Raw genomic sequence first — 21,907 nt, 5'->3', positions numbered from 1 at the left:
AATAAAAAATTGTGATAGCTGTCCTACTTAATTAGGAACCTCAATGGGGGAAACTGATTAATTCACCAACTGTTATGTCCATGAGCAGAAAAAGATGTGATAACTGGCGAAAAGAGCTAGATAGCAAGATGCAGAAAAATATAAGAAGCAAACACGTACTGTACTGGAACATGCCAGCACCAATGAAGTAAATACTAGGTTTATGTGGATCTAACCTTTAATTAAAATAATGACGAAGTGACTCCATCACAAGAATCTTAGTTTTGTCTCTGTGTGAACGTGATCACTTGCTGGGAAGATGATTTGAGCATGTCATATGTAATAGCCCACACTTTCCAGTTCTCGTTATTACAATACATTCTTGGTATTTGGGAATACTAAGATATGCCATAAAAAGCTATTTTACTACCAGTGAAAACTATGTAAAAATAACCAACCATATTTGGATTTTTTTAAACATGGATTAAAAAAGTTAAATTAACAAACGGTTTGGCATAAACATTATGCAAAGAATTAACAAAATTTATTTAGTGTCTAAATTATTTACTTTATATCATCCTTTTTTCTTTTATTAGTCCAATGACATTTTGAAAAAGGCTGGGTTCCATTACTAAAATATGGCATTATTAATTGACGAGTTGATTTTGGAAAGCTTTATATCAACATGATAATGATGGCTGTCTTAAAATATTTTTTTTTTTTCTGGGGCTTTTTTTCAAACTTGGAAAAGGCACCAATTTGCATTGGATTCTCACTCATGTCTAAACAATATCTCAAGAAATCTCTCCTCAAGCTTTACTTCAGAAAAGACATCACATTTTCCCAAGAATCATCCAGACTGTTCCAGAGAATGTGGATTTAAAAATAAATACGAATAAACCAAAATCACTCTGGTGGTATGGATGGGTAATTGTGATGGTGTTGTGTTTTTCACGTTATCTAAACACACTGACATTCAAACTTAAGGACATCTATTTTCTTCTCAGTCATTACTGAAATGTTCTGTGCAACTGTATTGTTCCCATCCTTTGTGTACCATAGAGGCAGCCACCTTGACGTTTAAATATAAACAATAATGCAGCCTATAAATTCACCAGGCACTAATAAGGGTTTATATACAGGTAAATACAACACTGTCTTATATGTAATATAAGTTGATTTCTGCTCTTTTTTGAATGCACTGACTGATTCAGCGTGTCTATGTACAATGGCATTCTTAGTCATTTGAACACATAGGATTATGATATGCTTCTGACCACATGTTGGAGCAAAGTGTTGAATGAGCCCTGTAAAAAACAGCATGTGAAAAAAAGTGTATAACAAATTATGCCAGTTTGTCATCTGAATAATGGCAGTTTGCATCATTACAGGGTTTGAGGCCTAGCATGCTTCTTTGTCATGGCTCTTAAAAGTCTTGTTTAGTTTTGTTATGGGTCAGTGAGGGTCAGGCCAGTGACTACACAAGGGATAGCTCCAGATTGCTGGAGACCCACAGATATATAATTGGCTGTTGTATGCTGCAACAAACCAGCACAATACATTAAAATGTAAAACTCAGATGGACCCAGTCTTTGAACTGATCATAATCATTTTGACGTCATCCTCTAAATCAGCTGCTTGAATACAGGTTAAAACAGTAAAACAGGGATTAGTCACATAATAAATATAGGAGTCAGGATGTGTTTAAGACACCGATAGATGCTAGTTTTCCAGAATTTGATCACAAATGTTCTAAAACATATTTTGATGTCAAAGCAGCGTTTAGCATGGAACAATTATTTGAACAATGTGGCCTAGATTTTCATGACATCAGAGCCCTCTGATAATGTAAAGAACCATGGGAATTCAACTCATAGATAAAAAGCCTTTTCTTCTTTTAACATCCATCTGGAGAGCACATGACACATTGATAGTGAGATGGGCTATGGCACCCTGGAGGAGGATGAGGGAATTTGGTGTGAATGACCCACTTGTCTAAGAGCATCCATTACTGTTTCCTTTTCTCTCATTGTACCACCTATCATTCCCCAGGTCATCATGTTGCACATGCAACTTTAATTTTGAAGACAAATGAAGGCATCGTTTCAGTAGACAGCAGAGATAAGTTTCAGTAAGTAAGAAGAAAGGTCATAAGGTGGGAGTTAATGCTTCTGCTTTAAGATAATTGTCAAAGGAGGAAAAGAGACATACAGACACATGTAAAGGAATCATGACTGAAAAAAGGTTTTTAAAAAAAAGCTAAATGGTGAATACGTGTATATTAGTAACTAGAATGCAGGTGATATACATTTATATGATTAAATAATAACATGTCATAATGTAGAGAGAACTACCCTAGAGGTTTGCATTATAGAAAAGGGCACAAGGTGGAAAAATGGTTCTTGGTATTAAAGGAGAACTATGAGGCAAGTGAAAATTTACTCAGCCTCATAGTTCTAGCCGACCTGTGACAATGAAACTGTCACAGGTCGGCTCAATAGATCGGGAAGTGAGCGAACACATAGCGTCGCTTGCTCACTTCTCAATCCTCTCCCTGCAGAGAGCCGTGACTGTCACTCACGGCTCTCTGCAGGGATTCCCCCTACCCTGTCCGATCCTCCAACGCTGACTGGCGGAACGGATGGGGGAGGGTACAGCTGGCTCTGCCTCTAGGTAGGCAGAGCCAGCTGTCACTCGCCGCTGGGTGGATCCAGAGAGTAATGTCGGGATCTGTCCCGGCTGCGGCGTCTCAGTATACCGTGAGCTGTAGCTCGCGGTATACTGAGCTTTGGGTGACGGGGAGGACGCTAGTTTGTGTCCTCCCGTTACCCTTAGGAAAACTATGGGGAAAAGCCCTGATCCCATAGCTCTCCTTTAAGAAATGAAGAAAGAAAATCAAGGTGACAGTAAAGGTTTTTTTTCCCCCAAAAAAAATTGCATAGCTAATGGTCCAGCAAAGCTGTATGTACATTCACTCTGTGCGAACAAAGCAGCTGTTGCTAGAACGGGTAAAATCAAATGTTCTTAAGCTATTTCCTCTTCTGGTTGACTGTTTTTAGGCTACACAATTCTCAAGTGTCAGAGTCTTTCTCAGCAATGGTTAAAAAACACTAGTTTCATAAGTGCCCAGTAATGCTCAGCTTCAGTTTACAAGTTTTTCCCTTAACCAGTTGACATCCGTGGTGTTAAACCCCCTTCCCATCCAGGCCATTTTTCAGTATTCAGTGCTGCGGTACTTTTTAAATCACAATCCTCCAGCATAATAGCGGTCCCAGTAATCACTTTCACTTTTCCTTTCCATAACCTGCTTCACTTGAACATTGTTAACAGTATCTCATAACCGGCAGTACCCTGGCTGTTGCATTGTTTCTTCCCTCATAAATCACTTATCCGGTGCTTTTACTTACACCTTCTCAACTGCATTTCTCTGTATCAAATTCTGTCCCTGTGTCCCTCTCACTGTTGTAAACTGAAGTTGAAGATTACTTGGAACGTGTTTTTATGCACTGCTGAGACAGACTCTGATGAATTGTGTAGCCTACGAACATTCAATCAAGAAAATAATAGCCTAAGAACATTCAATTTTTCTCCATTCTCTCAAAAGTTGGTTTGTCCATGAACCACACACTCTATGCCCCGGCAGACAGTACTATCTCAGAAGATTTACATAGCAGAGGGGCGTCACATATATCTGGGACAAAACGGGTAAATGTAGAGCTGCTGAGAAAGGCAACAGGTACACACATGTTAAAGTTTCCTTTCCTATGTTAGTTTTTTATGTATTCCCATGTATGTACATTGTGTAATATGTCTATATTGGAAAAGTTACAGGATCCGTGCAATTGCACAGCTGCCTTGTGTCAGTGTGGACACCTCTCATCCTACCTGTATTATATTCTTAATGTCGTGCAGTGTTCTTGTATGGATATTCTTGATCCGAAAATAAAGAATTAAAAAAAAAAAGTTGGTTTGTTTGCACAGGATGAATCATTTGCACTAGATCAACTATTTTCATGTTGTAGAACTAGATGTCAGTTATGTTTTCTGTTTAGAATTGTATGTGCACCCCCAAAATGGAACGAGCTACATCAAAAACTGTTTCCAATAACCTACCAGATCCTAAAATTTTGTGGGAACACCATTCCACTGACTGCAAATTAAGCAGCTGAGTCAAGCATCATTTCAGATGATAGGGTAGCTACTCATTTGAAAATGACAACATGCACAGCCAAGTGTGTTCTATTCAGGATCATTTCCTTTACCTAGTAAAAAAAAAGCAAATGATCCCATGACTATAGCGAGTACAAGGTCCCTGTAATTGGACAAAAATTATGTAACAGCAACACTGGGCAGCTCTTGATGAGGATTATACCCACATATGAGGAACATTTATAAATAATCATTTCCATTTTACCAACCATGAACAGAACTGTTCTCTTTATAAATGGCACGTAAAGCAATTACCATTAAACTCAGCAAGCCTGGAAATATCTTCTCCAAGGTCTGCCGTCACTGGCAGAGCTTGCCGAACCTTCAAATTAGTTTCCCTGAAAAAAAAAAAAAAAGTAATGACATACAGTCTGTCATATTAAAAATGAGAGCAGTCACATATAAATGCATTACACATAAATGCAACACTACTGTTTGAAAAAAAAAAAAAAAAAAGAGCAATACCGAATTCCTCCAAAACACTATTACTTAAACTCTGCTTTGATTGGATCTGACATTTCATACTTACACAAAAGATACTTAGGAATGTTTATGAGCACATTTGCATATGTTTAGAAGATGTCTCTTCTCAAATCTATGTGCATTTCTGTCTCACAGGTAAACTCCTTTTGCGGTGCTCTATTTTTTACAGTAATCAGCTCTCTTCACTTTGCAACTGTTTGCAACAGAAGTAATGTAACTGAATTGATTAAAAACTGTTTAGGCCTGGTTCACACCTAGGCATTTCTGAGCAGCTGGGAAAGCCATTTTTAATGCCCAAACACAAGAAATCCCATGATTTTCAATGGCCCCTTTTCACACCTGAGCAGCAAAACGCCAAAAGCCCAAAAAGGTACATGAGCTTCTTTGGGCAGTTAACAGTGCAAAAACGATGCCGCCTAGGTGTGAACCCGGGCCTTATAGGACGCAGAGAATGTTGCCTTGTTAAGTCAGCAAACTATAGCAACCAATCACATTTTAGTGTTTTGCACTCAGTGTCAGTGAAAGTAAAACCGTGATTATTTTCAATGGCTTTCCACATTGGGTTCTTTATCTTAGGGCCTATTCACACTATTGTGATGTATTTTTAAAGAGCCATCAATACAGAAAAAGGGTCTTACACTATTTCTGCCAATGCACTGCATTGCAACGCCCAGAGCATTCACATCTCTACTTTGTGGTTTACTATAGTGCACTGTATGAGTGTGTTGGGGTGCAATTAACAATAAATAGCAATGCACAAATGCAGTGTGTTGTGTTAACAAGTGTTTCTAAATGTGTGGCAATATGAAGGGACCCTAATTGGCCTAGACAACTATATGTAGTCAAAGGAAACAAATGCATTATTTTCACATTTGTCCCTAAATTTCTTAAAAGTGGATTTCCAAAAAAATAAGTTGCACAACCATCAATGAGAGGTCTGTAAACTGTCAAATTTGAGCACTTCTATTTCAGCAGGCTTGTCTGTAATGTACAATATTATAAAAAACCCTTCATTACATATCAAAAACAGAAAATGTAGAGGAAATTACCATGCTAATACCATTTCATTCAAATAAATTGCATGTTTTTTTATTCTAAACATGTGTGTTTTAAAAAGAAGAGATTATTACCGGATCTAGAGAAACAATTTTGACAGGGCCTTCTTCCCTCGCACGATTCAGTACTCAAGGTTCACATTTTATTTGCCATCATTTACTTTGCAAAGTAAAGTATATAAAATTTCAAATTAATTTTCTAAGTAAACAGACTCTACTCCAGGGGTCTCAAACTCATTTGACTCGGGGGCCACACGACAATTTTTCCTCTCCCATGGGGGCCGGCTTGCCAAATTTCGTACATAAAAATAAAATGTAATTATATCCGGCATGGTACTACGGACCCCAATACACACACAATAAGGCCCTATTCATATCTGTAATTAGGGATTCATGCATCAGGAACTTGCATTTTTCTGCAGCAGAAATGCCTAATCTGGTGTTTACAAGTTGCAGCTGTTACTTATTCAAAGTAATGATCAGGTGATAGCCGCTGCATGTAAACGCCTGCATACGGCATGCAATTGTATGTGATATGATTACATGCGGTTAGAAAACACTCTCCCTGGTTGCACAATCAATGCGTCCAGGGAGAGTAACTGATTCCTAACCAAATGTAATCATATCACATATCTTTACATGCAGTATGGAGGCGTTTACATGCAGCTGCTGTTATCTGATCATTAACTTGAATAGGTGATAGCTGTCACTTGTAAACACCAGATTAGGCATTCCTGCTGCAGAAAACGCATTGCACCTAACGATACTGGTGTGAATGTAGCCTGCACATATAAAATAATACACACACAAACAAAAAACGACCCTTGCACATGTAAAATAATATACTCCTCTCCCCCACACACAGAAAAAAAAGCTACCCCTGCGCATATAAAAAAAATAACCCTCCCCCGCCCCATACACATAAAAAAAAATACACACACCCCTATATAAAAGTATTAACCCCTCCCGCCCACATATAAAATAAAATACAGAGCCCCCTCTCCTGCTTACCTTTTGGGAGGGAGGAGGCTGTGAGAAGGCTTGATCGATCCCTGGTGCTCTAGTGGTGATTAGTGAGGTCTGCTGCTGCTCATTAATCCATCCTTGGCCGAAGTTCAGAACTGAGCTCCAGCCGAAAGGATCTCAGTGCCGGAAGGAGCAGCTCTGTGATCTGCATCCAATAGAGATGCAGAACGTGTAACTGCTCCAGAAAGTCAGGTATGCGGTCCGTGACCACTTACCTGCCTTGTCACCTGGCTGTGGGCCACATAGTATAGGTACTTTGAGACCGCTGCTCTACTCCCTTAGTAAACTAACTCCAATGTCTTCAATCCCAACCCATACCAATCTCAAACAATTATCCCCACATAGCTACCTCCTCGTGTATCACTTGCCCCTCCCTTTTATATTGTAAGCCCTCACGGCGGGGCCCTTCTTGCCATCTTGTCTTGAATTGTATAGTGATTGTAATGTCTTCCTTATATTGCAAAGCGCTGCGCAAACTGTTAGCGCTATATAAATCCTGTATAATAATAATACCGACCGGGAAACTTCAGGAAAGATTTACGTAAGACTGAATTGCTGCGTACAATATGGCACTCTATGTGAATTTTTCCCTTTGTTCTTCTTCATATTGTTAATAAAATCATGTTCTATGGTTTGGTTCCCCAGTGTAATCTCTGTTTGCTCCCTTTAATGCAACTTCAAGGGCAACATGTTAAAAAGAACACCATTCCCTTAAATCACATGCTTTAGGAGATGTGTTTAAGTTGTATGTGCTGTTATAGAACAGTACAATTGACTAGGACAGTGTCAGCCACACGGTAGTCTGGAATTACATATTTTGACATGTAATACTTTTTTTAACTTTTACATTATTTATTTTCTTAAATACAGCCTCAGCACAAAAAACTGAGTCATTACAACTTGCAGCCCAGTTTTCAATAAGCATACCCTAAGCTTTAATGTATATGTAAACCTAATCTCTAAACTCTTGTATAAGCTTTAACATGTTAATGTAAATTCACAATTAATTTTCGATATTTTAAATCTGCATAAAGGTCTTTGTTCAGACACTGCCCTTGTCTCTCAACTGTGCTGTAGACAGGCAATTAGTACGGCTCCAGGTAGACCTCTGCAATTCATTCTTCTGCTAATGCCACGTGCCAAGCTCAGCTCATTTTATCCAAAATAATAGAGCATTAATAAAAGGAAGCCTGCATCTCTAGGAAGCAGACAAGACACCTGCTCTTACATGTTCATGCCACACACCTGTGGTCACACTCTTTGAAAAAGCACTGTGTGTAATATAAAAGGCGCAGACCACGTCTGGTTTGCCGTAAAAATAAAAAAATAAAGAAGTTATTCTGGTATCCAGTGAAGTGGTCATCCCTTTAGCTATAATGTCAACCATGCTGTGACATTAACTTTTCATTGTCATCCTGTTACAAAGACATTCCACAGGTGGCCATATAAACATACATTACACAGGCATAGTCCACTGCTGTCACCATCAGTAAACTTGCCCTAAAAATGTCATGCAGCCCTAAGTGGAGTGCGTACATATAGAGAGAAAGTGGCTGCATAAAGGCTGCAGTAGATAATCAGCATTGAGATGCCACAAAACTTCAGAAAACAAGTATTTTATGAAAAGGAAATGGCAGCTATTTATGATATACAGTGCTGTAGCAAAGTAAGTGTTAATATGTTGGGGTTTATGTCTTCTTTATACCATGATACATCATGCAGGTATCATGTAAATCAGATGTGACTGCACCACAGGCATTGAAACCAGTATTAAGTGAAAAAAACAGGATTTATTGTGAGCAACGCAGGTGACAAACAACCAGCAATATTAGTGCAGTGTGAATTTCTAACTAACAAACTTACTATATACAATATATACACAATGTCAGAATGAGCAGGAGATACCGTAAGCAGGGCCAGGCAGCAAAGGGAAGAGATATTGGGAAAAGCCAGATCAGGAGTGTCACAAGAATGAATGGCAATGCAACACCTCCCACACCAGAATTCGCGGTAGGTGCGATTTTGCGCGGTACAGTTTACTAAGTTTTGCTCTGGAGTGCAAGGGGGACTGGACAGGTTACTGTTAACAAAATGTACCCGGTCTGTACAGGTTACTGCTAACAAAATGTACCCGGTCTGTACTAAGGGGGGCGGGACAGGTTACTGTTAACATAATTTGACCTGTCTGTACTGTGCTAAGCAGATACCAGGGGCAGACTGGGCCGGGGGGCAATTGCTCCTCAAGGGGTTTTCTCACATTTGACTGCAAAAGTGGAAATACAGTTTAAGCAGAACAAAGTTATTGAGTTCTTCACTTTTAAACTGATGGATATGACTGAGAATTCCAGAGGAAGAAGGGTTCTGTACTGAATATAAAGGTGACCGCATAAGTGATGGGCAAGTGCAAGCAAAAGGGTTTGCCTTGTAATACCTTTGGGTGAATGCTGATGTTGAACTGACTAGTAGCCAATTATGTCAAAGCACAGGGGAACAGGTAGGGGAACTTTGTAGAAGTTTCAAAATGCTCAAATAGTCTTTGACGTAAAAAATTGAGAATGCTATAAAACTAATGCCATGAACAACTTTAATAATTTAAGAAACACATCAATATTTGGTGTTACCACACATTGCCTTTACCAGCCTCAATTTACAATTGCATGTAGTTTCTGAGTGTTCCTGTAAGGTAAGTTGTTCCAAGTAGCCTGGATTACTTGTTAAACTGCCAATGCTTACTTTAGCTGTCTTACTTCTTTTTATCTCTGCAAATAATCCCAGTATGGCTCAATGATCAGGACCATATCATCTGATGCAAGATTCATTGTTCTCTTTATTGCAGATAGTTTTTTTATGAACTTGGCTGCATGTTTGGGGTCACTGCTATGTGCAGAATGAAGTTAGGAATGATTGAATGTATCTTTGGTGGCAACGCATGATGGCTAAGTATCTGCATGTACTGCTCAGCATTGAGGGGGGATATCAATTTTGACCAAATCCCCAACTCTGTTTGCTGAAATGCAGTCTTAAACCGACAGGGAACCTGAACCATGCCTTAATGTTGCCTGCAGGCATTCATCTACATTCTCTATCCCTTTATTGAAGAAAATGGTTTCTGCTAGTACCAATTATTTACAATATTAGCTAATTTGTCCAGAGCACCTGCTGCCCTTTGTATACCCTCCAGCTCTTTCTCCTTGGAAGAATAGCTTTTTGGTCATAACTCTACCAATAAGCTCACATCTGAACTGTAGTTGGGAGTAGATTATGCCAGTTTTGAGCAGGTATTAGTGCTGAACAACTTCTAGTTTTGAAGGGAAGCAAGCTTGTTTTTTTTTTCTTGCCTGCTGCACTTGGTTTTCATGGCCAACCACTGTTTGAGACCCTGAAAATACAGGATGGCCACCCTGTGACTTCATGCTATGAATACTTTTGCAATGGTGGGGGATTTAAATGTGAAAACACCACATCTACAGCAACCTCTACACAGCTGTTTAATTTAGTTAGCTTGGTTTAACCTACACAATATGTAATTGATCATAAAAATTATTTGTTAGAATTGCTCAATTGAACACGTTATGTCTACAAGCATATAATACATTTTGACTAGAAAGTCATATCACTGTTAGTTATTTTAAGGACATTCAAATATCCTGGTGTATTACTTTTTACTCTTTTATATTGACAGAGAAATAGACATAAAATGACAGTCTCATAAAAAATATTTTAGTGAACTATTCAAATTGCCCATAACTTCTGCACATTGAGTAAAATGATGATTAGTACAGTGCTGTGTGTGTATTTTGCTTTATCAGAACACTGGGAGAAAAAAATTAACTGTGGCTTCTAAATACAACAAACTACACATAAAATAGCATTTATAAATAAAATAACAGAAAAAAGATCCTCACCCATCAAGCTCAGCTGTTTCCACGTAACAGAGGCCATGTGGTTCACTGCTGGAGAGGAGGAGCAAGTCAGCCTGTGAAATAGATAAGTATCTGGTTTATGCGTTTGGCTGAAATATTTAATTTGCCACAGTAAATAGGACAGATCGCTTGCAGAAGATTAGTGCCAGGCAAAGCACTGCTATCTGTTACAGGATTGTTGAGGTTAACACATGATTCATTTTGTGTACAGTGGCCAAATACAGCGTTTCATTGTTTACCAAGCTTTCACTTTATGAGTCTGGAGTGACCGCGCCCTAGATATAATGATGAGAACAACCAGTTAAACTAAAATGGTTTAAAAGAATGTTAGTGAATATAGACCATGCAATGATGTATTATGTTTCAGTACTTCTATTGTGACTTTAATTCATATTTAGTATAGCCAGACGCATGGCGTAGGTGGCAGACAGCCATCATGTGACTAGTGTAGACCACCTGGCAAGGCAACCATTCTACATACAGCACAGCATTTTATATATTTTCCCTCCCACTGTGAATTCAGTATCATAAAAGAATATAGCAATGCCATTGTAGAATTATTTCGTTTTGGCAGCATCTGTTTAACCTCAGGGGTGTTATATTCTAGATGCCAATGAGAACCCCACAATGTATATAGTTTGAATTATATCTTTCAACTGTTTTTACTTCTTCACAAATTAAGACAAACTGTACTTTGGTGTTATGTAGGCTTTGTACAATTTAGCAGTGTTACAGATGACATCTGTCATAATCAGGGTCACTGCTGATAGTCAATGATCTTATTGTATTTTCACATTTCTTAAACCTCAAAAAACACTTATAAAAAGGAAAAATCAATAGCTTAAGCTGTCATGTTAATCGTGTCGTATGCTTGCTCTCTGGGTGCCATGGCATTAAAACAACCAGATGAAAAAAGTATACAGACTTTTTTAGCATGACTTTTCTGCCATCTTTTGGAAGTAATACTGTATTACAAGCAGTACATCTTAAAAGAAAAAAAATGTCTTCCTTGGGCATGTAAGCATACTGGCACCTTCAAAAACTATACCCAAGCTATTTTAAACACTTTCCTGCTATTCCCCAAAACATGCAGCCGAAATAGTGCAGCAACTGATACGAACATTCTGATTAAAAAAGTAGTAGCTACACCCTCATCCCCATCTCTAACAACATCCTTGGCCACTGATAGATACCTAAAGCCCAGCAGAAATAGGGACATTTCAGTGTTAAAGTAATGTCAGAGGTGTGTTTAACACGTGAGCTGTAATTGGCAGCATGGCGACACCCAACGTGGGAATAACCAAGTCTCGGAGGACAGACTGGAGTCGAGTTTTTATGCATTGATATACTAAAGTTGTTTATTAGGTGAACAGTTTATGTTTGAAAGCAGTTTCTGTAAATCTTGAAAAAGGAAAGAGTTGTTTTACATCTACTGTATTACAAGAAAAGTATGTGAGTTGCCATTGCTAGGTTCCTTGCGGAAATTCTAGTTGACTGGCTGCCAGTGGCTTCAATAATTTTTAATGAAAGTATAGGAACAAGCATGCTGTAAATGAGTATCAGAGAATTGTCAGAATCTCTGTTTGTTCCAAGGCAGCCTGGGAATTTAAAGTGACATTAAAGTCACAATTCCCGTCCCCCCAATACTGCTGTAAAGACTTCCCTCAAATAATGCCTCTTGATCCGATCCTCTTCTTCCTTCCAATTGTTTCCAGCAGTCCCTTCAGCGCTGGTGCCGGTCTCTGATCCAGCGCAGGCTGCTGTCTCTTCCTGTCTCACGGTGTCTGTCCAGTGTGCGTGCTCACAGCTGTGTGCACTGACTTACAGTGTACTGACTTACAGTCTCTCCTCCTCTCGCCAGTGATCTCTACTGCCCATGTGCCCATACTCAGCCTCCTGCACGGCCGTTCGAGGAAGCGGATTTCTACAGCCAGGAGGGAGCTTTTTTTTTTTTTATGTTTTTGCATGCTAGCAGTAGATGTATGTAAAAAAAAATGAGACTTTAATACTACTTCAAATTTTCAAAAGGAAACATCAGCAATGGCAGCTGACATCATTCTCTCATGTCATGTGCACTTTAAGGAAGGCTACAATCCCATCAGCAATTATAGCATGTACTAGATAGAATACCCTGAAAACTGGACTACAAAGTCAATATTTTCACATTCAGATGTTCGCACCATAAAAGGAGTGGGGTTTCTCCTCATTTTTTTAATAGTATTCATGTTATACTGCATGTAATGATGTGAAAAATTTTAGAGCAAATGTGAATATAACCAATTTGCCACAGACATTTACCCATCAGGTTTAATTTGGTTGTCTGCATTCCTACTTTAGAGGTTACCCTCTCTATTGGTGCTCGTAACCATGGTCACTGGGACTTAAATGAACGGGAAATCCAAAATGAAACAGTTGTCACTGGTACATGTAGTGAGGGAAATCTTCCAATGGAAATCCTGTTAATGTGAAAACTTTCTAAAATGGGATTTCTCCTCAATTTGGAGATACTTTTTCTCACGTTCCTATTGTGTCTCTGGAAAAAAAGTCAAAAGTAAATCTCTCTAATGAGACACATACAATAAAAATAATAACTGACAGGTTTAAAAGGGGCACTGTCAACACTGGGACGCCTCTAAAGTAACTCCAACCTAAAAAGAATAGCATCTATACTTACTTTTCTAGGCGCCCTGTGTCGATAAGAGCTGATGTATTGCTGCTCTTGGGCCACTGCAGGTATTCCATACCTCCAGGTGTGTCAGATACCTGCCTATCTCTCCACACACTGTGGCTTCTACTGCCAGCTTGGGTGTCCTGTAAGGACGTCCAAGCCAGCAAGGGGAAATACAGCCTCTGTAAGGAACAGGTTTTTGACCTGAAAAATCTGTTTCTTGGACTAAATCACAGGACACTGGGAGCTAACCGATGGATGATACAGCTGCCGTCAATTTATTGGACACCACTGGCAAATCAATGAAAGCTTTGTGACAGCCCCCTAAACACCTCCCACTCCCAGCCTGCCTCAGTTTTGTTGCACGTAGTACAAGAGTGGGTCACAGAAATTGGAGGGGAGGGGCTTGCATCCTGTTATGTATGCCAAGAAATGGATTTTACAGGTAAGACATAAATCCTGTTTTCTTGATCATATATCACAGTTAATCATTCAACAGAGGGCTGCAACACAGCAAACAATGGCAAACAGGCCAGTGAAAAATAACCAACTCCAAGGAGGCATACTAGAAAGGGGCCACAAGTTAGAGGGCCACCTGTGCTGCCTCAAGAACCTTGGGACCCAAAGCTAACATCTGCATAGGCCTGAACATCCACCTGGCAAAACTTGGCAAATGTGTTAACAGTCTTGCAGATTAGGGAAACTGAAGCCTGATGGTGGAAGGTACAAAAAATTACTAATGCTCCTAGAGACTAGAGTAAGCAAAGGGGAAACTTTACCCTGCAACTCAGTGACAGATCATTGAATCCAGCTAGAGATGGTGAAACAAGAAGGTTGCTCCCCCATACAGGGGCACTCAGGAATAACAAAGAGGAAGACAGATTTGCAGATGAAAGCTGCAGAAGAGAGGTAAATTCAAACAGCTCAAACCACGTTTAAACAGTAGAGATATTTTTCTTTGGCGTGCTTTGGAGCAGGACATAAACCTTATAATCAATGTCCTGCTTATGGTGGAAGACAGAAACCACAGTAAGAAGAAAGGAGGCCCTAGGCCTTAGTACTACTGTATCCTTGTGGATAACCAGAACACTAACAGAAACATGCCTGATCTAAATGATGGCGATGAGGAAAAAAACGTTACGACTAAGTAGGGTCATAGGGATATGGTTCATAGGGCAGCTTCTGCAGCCCCGGCAAAACTTAGCTGAGGTCCCACAGAGTCACTGGATTGCGCTCAAAAGGTGATAACATAATCAACCCCTTACACAAATCATTCTACTAGAGATTAAAAGGCAAGCGGCTTCTAGAAAAAGATCACCAAGTGAGACATTTGGCCCTTGACAGTAGACTAAACGCTGATCTAGGCCAGACTGGAAGAAACACAGGATGTGTCCCATTGTGTATTCCCTGGAATGGAAATTGCAAGCAAGTCAAAAAAAGCCTTCAAGGTGCTTTGGTAAACTTTGTGGGAAGTGGATCCCCCAGCTTTCAGAAGCATAGTGATGAGAGCTTCTAAAAGGCCTCTGTCCTTCAAGACCTGGACGTCAACAGTCAAGCCATAAAAGCCAGCAACTGCAGAAAGCTTTTTGGAAGTGCCCATGGAGATTCTGCAGGAGTTTAAATATATCTGCATACCACAGTCTCCTGGGCCCAATGGGAGCAATGAAGATCACTGGAAATGCCTTCCATCTTGATCCTGCAAAGGAGCCAAGGAAAGAGTTTCAGAGAATGGAAGGCATAGATCAGATTGAACTGATCCCATGGAGTCATGAATGCATCCACAGCAAAGGCTTGGGAGGGATGAAATAAACATTTCTTGAAAAAGGGAGCAAAGGATTTAGCTGCCGAAGGCTTTGACTTTTTCTATGGCAACAAGGGGCTCTTGCCCCCTGTTGCTTCCTTGATATAAGTATACAAGGATTATCCAAACAGACAATGGTGGGTAAATGGCATGCATTCATGCCAAAAATGCATGCAAGTGCTTTTTGCAAGGGACCTCTGCATACCAGCATTTTAGCCATAGAATCCATCATATTTAGACACACAGGAGACCCATCCTGGAAATTTTTACTGAGAGTATCTACAAGGCCATCTAGGCAGTAGCACACAGCCCCAGGAAAGAGCTCTAAACATTTTAGAGTTCTTTGGTCAGGGCCCCAAGCCATAGCCTTTGACCGTACAAATAGGATCTCACAGAACGCCATGGTGGCAACAGCAGATTATATAGCAGGGTCTGCAAGAACAAACAAGGTCTTAAAGAAGGCCTCTAACCTCTTCCATGTGGTCCTTAAAAACTATGAACATCTTCTACCGGGACCTTTAAAGTCTAGCTTAAACAAGCTGGATATACAACAGGGAAATTATCAATTGCTGAGCAAGTTATTTAGAAAGAGTAAAATGTTTCTCAGGGTGATCCAAGTCACCATAAAACACCAACTGTAAAAGCATGTGTACAGGGAAGCTTTTGGCAGGATTGTGAATTTTAAGGGAATCCACACTAGTGAACTTTGTCAAGGTCAAGGCAGGCATCTCCAACTGTAAACAGTAGAACCCATATTGCCAGCACACCGCAATAGTAAATGCAATGTTTCGGAACCTGCAAAGGATCACTTTACCTGCATAGGGCTAGCATAAACAGTTTTCCCAGAAGGGACAGGGCCCTCCCCAGAAACACTGCCAGAGGGAAGTGCCGAATACTCATAACTGTGGAGCAGAAATATGCCTGGTGAGCAAACACTGTAGGCAGCAGCAGTAACCCAGCACAGCAGTCAGTAGGAATCTGGACTCCCTCAGCATGCAGAGTTGCAGAAACAGGAACAGGGTTTGTTGCCAGCACAGAGCAAACCAGAAAGGAAAATGGTAGACGTATGCACAGTAAGAACCTATACGGAGAGGCTGTGCAGGCGCGGTGCAACCTCCCAATTACCCAGGGATAGGAGCAAAATATAAAAGAATTGATGGGGAAAGTGAACACCCTCTGCCAATGGAAACCCAATTTAGACCCAAAAGGGGAAAGGGCAAAACCAGAGTAGGGACAAGCTCTTATCACTCTCACAGTGCCAACTGACTCTGCAGCAAGGTCACTTAAAGGGGACATGGACCATCCAGACGTCACCATCTCTGTCTGTGGCCATACCCCCAAGAGGGAGTCTTTAGGGACAGGGCTCAATGGACCAACTACACATGCTGCACAATGTGCCAAAGAGAGTGCCCCATGCAGGATCCAGTGCTTTAAGCACATTACAGGCCAGTCCTGCATCTTCTTTCTGAGCAGAGTCTAGGTACGGTCTGCCAAGGTTTTGCCACAAAGAAAACTGATCCGGATAGCTGCAATTAAAAGGAGAACTATGGGTAAGTGTTTTTCCCCATAGTTCTCCTAAGGGTCATGGGAGGACATAAACTCCCTCCCATGACCCAAAGCTCAATATACCGCGAGATACAGCTCACGGAATCCTGAGACGGCCGCAGCCAGGACGGATCCCGACATTACTGTCGAGATCCAGCCAAGTGCTGCGTGACAGCTGGCTCTGCCTATCTGGAGGCAGTGCTGGAGGATCAGACAGGGGAGGGGGGGGGATCCCTGTAGGGAACCGTGACAGTTGCAGGGACATGATCGAGGAGTGAGCGACGGTATGCATTCGCTCACATCACGATCTATTGAGCCGACGTGTGACAGTTTCCATGTCACGCGTCGGCTCAAACTATGAGGTTGAGTGAAAATCATTCACCTCATAGTTCTCCTTTAAGTGCCGTAGTGGCTGTGAACAGCTTAGGGAAACTTGCTAGATGAGTCTTGCTAGATGAGCTGAAAAGTGCAAAAAAAAGAGCAGAGAGAAGGCATCCATCCCCTAAGTACACTAGCAAACAACTGAGGAAGACTGGGAGTGGAAGGAGTTATACAGGGCTGATTGTAGCAACAAATTTCTCATAACCATATGCAAAATGTCTGCCTCCACATGTGCATCTGAAACATTTTAAATCAATTCTTTCATAAAGTAATTAGGTGCTAATGAAGCAATTATGCATATCATTCCATGGCAGGGTTAGCGGCCTGAATTGTTAAAAGCAAAAGTTCTATACTATTCTAATATGACTCCTTATTGGCTACTGAGACACTCTGTGTTTCAATTGCAGATGGTAGGGGTTACTCCTAAAGGCTAGGAGCTTAGGCTTCTGATAACAAAGTGACATTTATTTCAGAAAGGCACACAGGGAAGAGGCTCAAAAGTAATAGGAACATTTGTGTTCCTGCTCTTAGGCAGGACTTTTACTTTTTAGAAGTTTAAAATAGCTGACAGATTTGGTTTATGATTAACATTATTGAGTCTTATGCCACCATACATCATAAGATCATTATAAATCTTCATGATATTAAGTAAAGTAGACAGCTCAGTCTATGATTTGTGATAAACATATAGCTGTGTCTGCCTCCATATATAAACTGTAACACTAGCTTAAACCTTTTAAGTATTGGACAAATTGGGGAAGGTAAGACTACTATAACTGGGACAGAAAGAGAGGGTAATGTCCCCCAAAGGAGTAATGGGGGCAAAAAAACGTAAGAGAGGCTGTGAGCAATTTCCAAACTCTCCTGCATACAACTAAATACTGGAATTTTTATCCTTGAAATATTTCAGTTCTATTCAGCAACTAGACTGCTTAGATAGAAATATTCTGGATGATTCCCATTCATCCAAATACCAAACTACAAAGCACCATTGAGAACATTCCACTTCCCAGCTATGATCTTTACTAAGAGGATCTGAAGACAATGTAAAAAATTCCAGCTCACCCCTAATTCCATAATGATATATTTGTAGTCACTACTGGTGGCATTTTTGTCCAAGTTAAGCAGGTGGAAAATGTCTGTTTCCTATCCTACTGTATATTCTAAAACCCTTTCAATGTTGTTTATGACATTGTCATTTCTTTATATTACTAAATAAATAATAAAAACCTGAACTTTGTCATCTGTCTCCTTGTTGGACAGATGTCCTCCCCTTTCTCAGTGACCACCATCACTGGTGCATAAAGCAAGGAAATGCGCCAAAACAAGGAATAAAAGTAATAAAAATCTAACAGTTTTAACCCTTCTCAACTCTATCCAACATACATTTGTAGGAGTTCTACTTTAAGCCAACTTTCACAATCCTATTCAAGGCTTTTAACAAGGCCTTAAACTGCATATCCTTTCTGTAGTCATAATTTTTAGAAAAAACTGCAAATCAACGAAAAGGAATAGTAATTATTACATACAGCCACAAACTGATTGTTGTCCAGTCTGATGATATCGCCCGCTTTTACATTCATCCACTTCTCATTCTGTAGTCTGTGAAAGACAAAGAGGGGGAAAAAAGAGCTTAATTGATTTTGTCTCACAGAATTCCTTCTGCCATTTTCAATCAGCCTGAAGTCCCAGTCATTTTGAAACAAAGGAAAGTGAACATCAAGAAGCACAACCTTGAAATTCCAAACAAGCTCGCCAATATGATACCACGGAAATAAAAGTGGTAAGCAAAATGCAAATGAGGATGACTTTTCTTCCCATACCATCTTCTAAACAATTTGTGTAGGAATATTGCCAAACTTTAAAAAAAAATCTTGGGTAACAAAGCTGTATTAAAGAAAAAGTAAAGTTTTTTGTTTCTCATTACAAAACATAAAACCCCAATAATTTAAACCACAACCTACCCCTTCAATAAAAATGGTTAAGCAGGCAACCTAAGCTTCAGCTGCCTGCATATATCTCTTGACCCATTTTCACCTACCCCAGAAAACCCAATATGTTAATACAAACCTTGCTCAACACAGCTGATCCCTGTCCTTTTCAGCCTCCCACTAGCTACTGGTTACTGAGTATGATGAGCAGACTCAATAACTGGTAGCTAGTCATGTGAGGGCCAGCCTTGAACTTTGTAAATATAAGTTGGCATCTGCATAACTGCCCCTTTTAATTTAATAAAGTCTGCATGTCTCAACGTCTAAAATGAAAAGACAGAGAGGGGGATTTATCAAAACTGGAGCAAACAAAAACTAGAGCAGATGTACACAGCAACCAATCAGCTTCTCTCTTTCATTTTCAAATGTTAACCAAACAAACTGAAGAGAAAAGCTGATTGGTTGTCATGCACAGCTGCTCCAGGTTTTGTCTGCTCCAGTTTTGATAAATTCCCCTCTGAGAGTAGAGACATTTGATTAAAATTCAAAAAGAAAACAAAACACCTAAATACAAAAAGGTCCTGATGCATGGAAACTAGACCAACAATTTAATTTTGTAATTATCTAATATTTTTATTCTTGCAGCAACCATACAGATCAAATGTTAACCACTGCAGGTTATGGACAATAGCTCTATTTTACAGTAGAAATATAATTATTGATGCATTCTTAACCCACAGATACCTGGCACTCTGGCTCACCAGATCCTCTAATTCCCACTTAACAAATTGTTTTGTTAAAAAAAATGTTGTTTCAACAGTAAACTAAAGAAGAGTGCAGGGCATAAAAATACACCAAAAAAGCTTAACAACAAATGACATGAAACCTGGCAAAAACATTTAAATGCAAACCCATTTTCCTGTGTGGATTAATGCATATGCAGTGTGAATGAGCCCCTCAGAATAGAATACTCCATAAATGACATTGTACAACGAGGTTGAAAAAGATCTCAGCATTGTGTCTAAACTATAGAATGAGTCAAACATATATTATCTTGACCTCAAAGTAAAGGGTCCTGTGTGCCAAGGGAGTCCGAAAGGAAACATCTCTTTGCTGCCCAAAGCAACAAGTGCTTCCATTCAGCTTCTTGCAGAAATGACAGCTGGAATCAGTTATGCTATAGGACAACATTTAATTAAATACAGTGCCTAGTGACTGCCAGTTATTTATGCTTTCCAGACTTTCAGGTACAGCTTTGTTAAAGTGATCCTTTCATATTCACCAAAGTGTATAAACTAGCATTACTGATAAAGTGCAGGCACATTGTGGTGCTTGCAGGTACCTGCACTTGTCTTCAGATCATTTGCTTTGAGTGTGGGAAATACTCCGAATCCTAAGCCCAGACTTCGACTTTGTTTTATACACTTTGGTGAATAGAAAAGGTTCACAATAAAGGGACAAAATCTGTCACACAAAAAAAAAGAGCACTTACACACGGAGCAGCTAATTAGATAGAAAATTCAATATGTACCCAACCTTTGCCCCCCTACCCCCCCCAAAAGAAAAATCTACCATTTTCAGAAAAGACCATCTAAAAAAATAAGCAGCATGAGTTTAAAAAGGTAATAGTGTCATCATGCTTACAACACTGTGATCTTATTTAACAGGTAACGTTCATTAAGAATAGGTTGGAAGATGTGAAATTTTCCAAGAGATCTAGAAAACGTGGACTGTTGATTGCTACTAACAACTGTGAGTTGTGGAACATTTCAATAGGCAACATCATTACTTTTGATATGCGAGGTGCAAAATTACAGTTTTCAAATCAGTAATACGTCAATAAGATAGCTAAAGACCTTGCTCAAAAAAATGTTTTTTTAAAGCCAACTAATTAAAACACTAAATTTTTGCAGTCATTTATTCAATAAAAAGTATGTAAATGTATTTCTTAATGCAACTAATATATGTACCAGAATTTGTGATGATGGTAGCCTCCTGTAATTGCCTGCACAGAGACAAGACAGGGGCCCATACATAGTAGGCAGTCAGGCTAGAAAAACAAAAAGAGAGAACTGAAGCGCCAAAACCTAGCGCAATAAGGTAGGTTTTTAAAGGGGTAACACAATAATCACGGATATGCACTCACATGTGGCAACGGCTTGAAAAAGAAGTGTTACTACTTCGAAGCGCTTTGCCTCATTTGTTCTCCCCATAGAGGTACACACCGCTGCATTCTGTCTCACTGCCTATTCCCAGCCAATCTCTCTCCCTGGCATCTCCCCACATGCACACCGCTGTACCGTGCCTCATTCTCCTTTCTCAGCTGTGCTCTCTCCACAACATCTCCCTGCACATACAGCAACACACATCACTGCACCTTGCCTAACTCTCCATCTCCAGCTAACCTCTCTCCTCAGCATCTGCTTGCACGCACAACAACTCACACCGCTGCACCTTGCCTTACCCTCCCTCTCCCTGTCAGCGCAACGGTGCACATCGCGGGACTGTGTCTCACCCTCCTGTTCCTGCTGGATCCCTCTCTCCAGCATCTCTCTCCCCACCTCTTGCCCCTCCAGCAGAGCACACCGCTGCACCGTCACAGCAGAGCCGCCACCACCCCTTCGCCATACCAGCATTCAACAGACCCTGACACATCTCCAGCTGTACTTACACCAGATCCATAACTAAACTTCCCACATCAGCTCATCCAAAATGTTGGATCCCAATAGATCATTATAGACTTTTCAGAACAACCCATCCCTGATATCTACCCATGCCACCAAAAGTGAATCTGCCCCACCGTAAGATGCCAGCTCACCAACTGAACAACATCAGCAATGAGGCATCCACCAAGCTTAGATCCTCTCAGGCCAAACGGATCCCCCTTCCTAACGGGATCACAGAGC

At 40.2% G+C, this 21,907-nt stretch overlaps 1 protein-coding gene across 1 annotated transcript in view; it reads right to left on the bottom strand.

The window, feature by feature from the left end:
- LOC108796986 (probable phospholipid-transporting ATPase IM) overlaps positions 1 to 21,907 on the bottom strand; it is a 209,310-nt gene that overhangs the window by 86,859 nt on the left and 100,544 nt on the right. The window contains exons 6-8 of the mRNA XM_018568555.1: positions 18,600 to 18,672; positions 10,658 to 10,728; positions 4,444 to 4,526 (exon numbers count right to left, since the gene is read on the bottom strand). Coding sequence (XP_018424057.1) covers positions 4,444 to 4,526; positions 10,658 to 10,728; positions 18,600 to 18,672 — 227 coding nt within the window. The remainder of the gene's footprint in view (positions 1 to 4,443; positions 4,527 to 10,657; positions 10,729 to 18,599; positions 18,673 to 21,907) is intronic.

This window comes from Nanorana parkeri, unplaced genomic scaffold, assembly GCF_000935625.1.
Source record: "Nanorana parkeri isolate BGI_ZX_2015 unplaced genomic scaffold, ASM93562v1 scaffold1207, whole genome shotgun sequence".
Taxonomy (NCBI): Eukaryota; Metazoa; Chordata; class Amphibia; order Anura; family Dicroglossidae; genus Nanorana; species Nanorana parkeri.
This window is presented reverse-complemented; position numbering and strand designations above follow the sequence as displayed.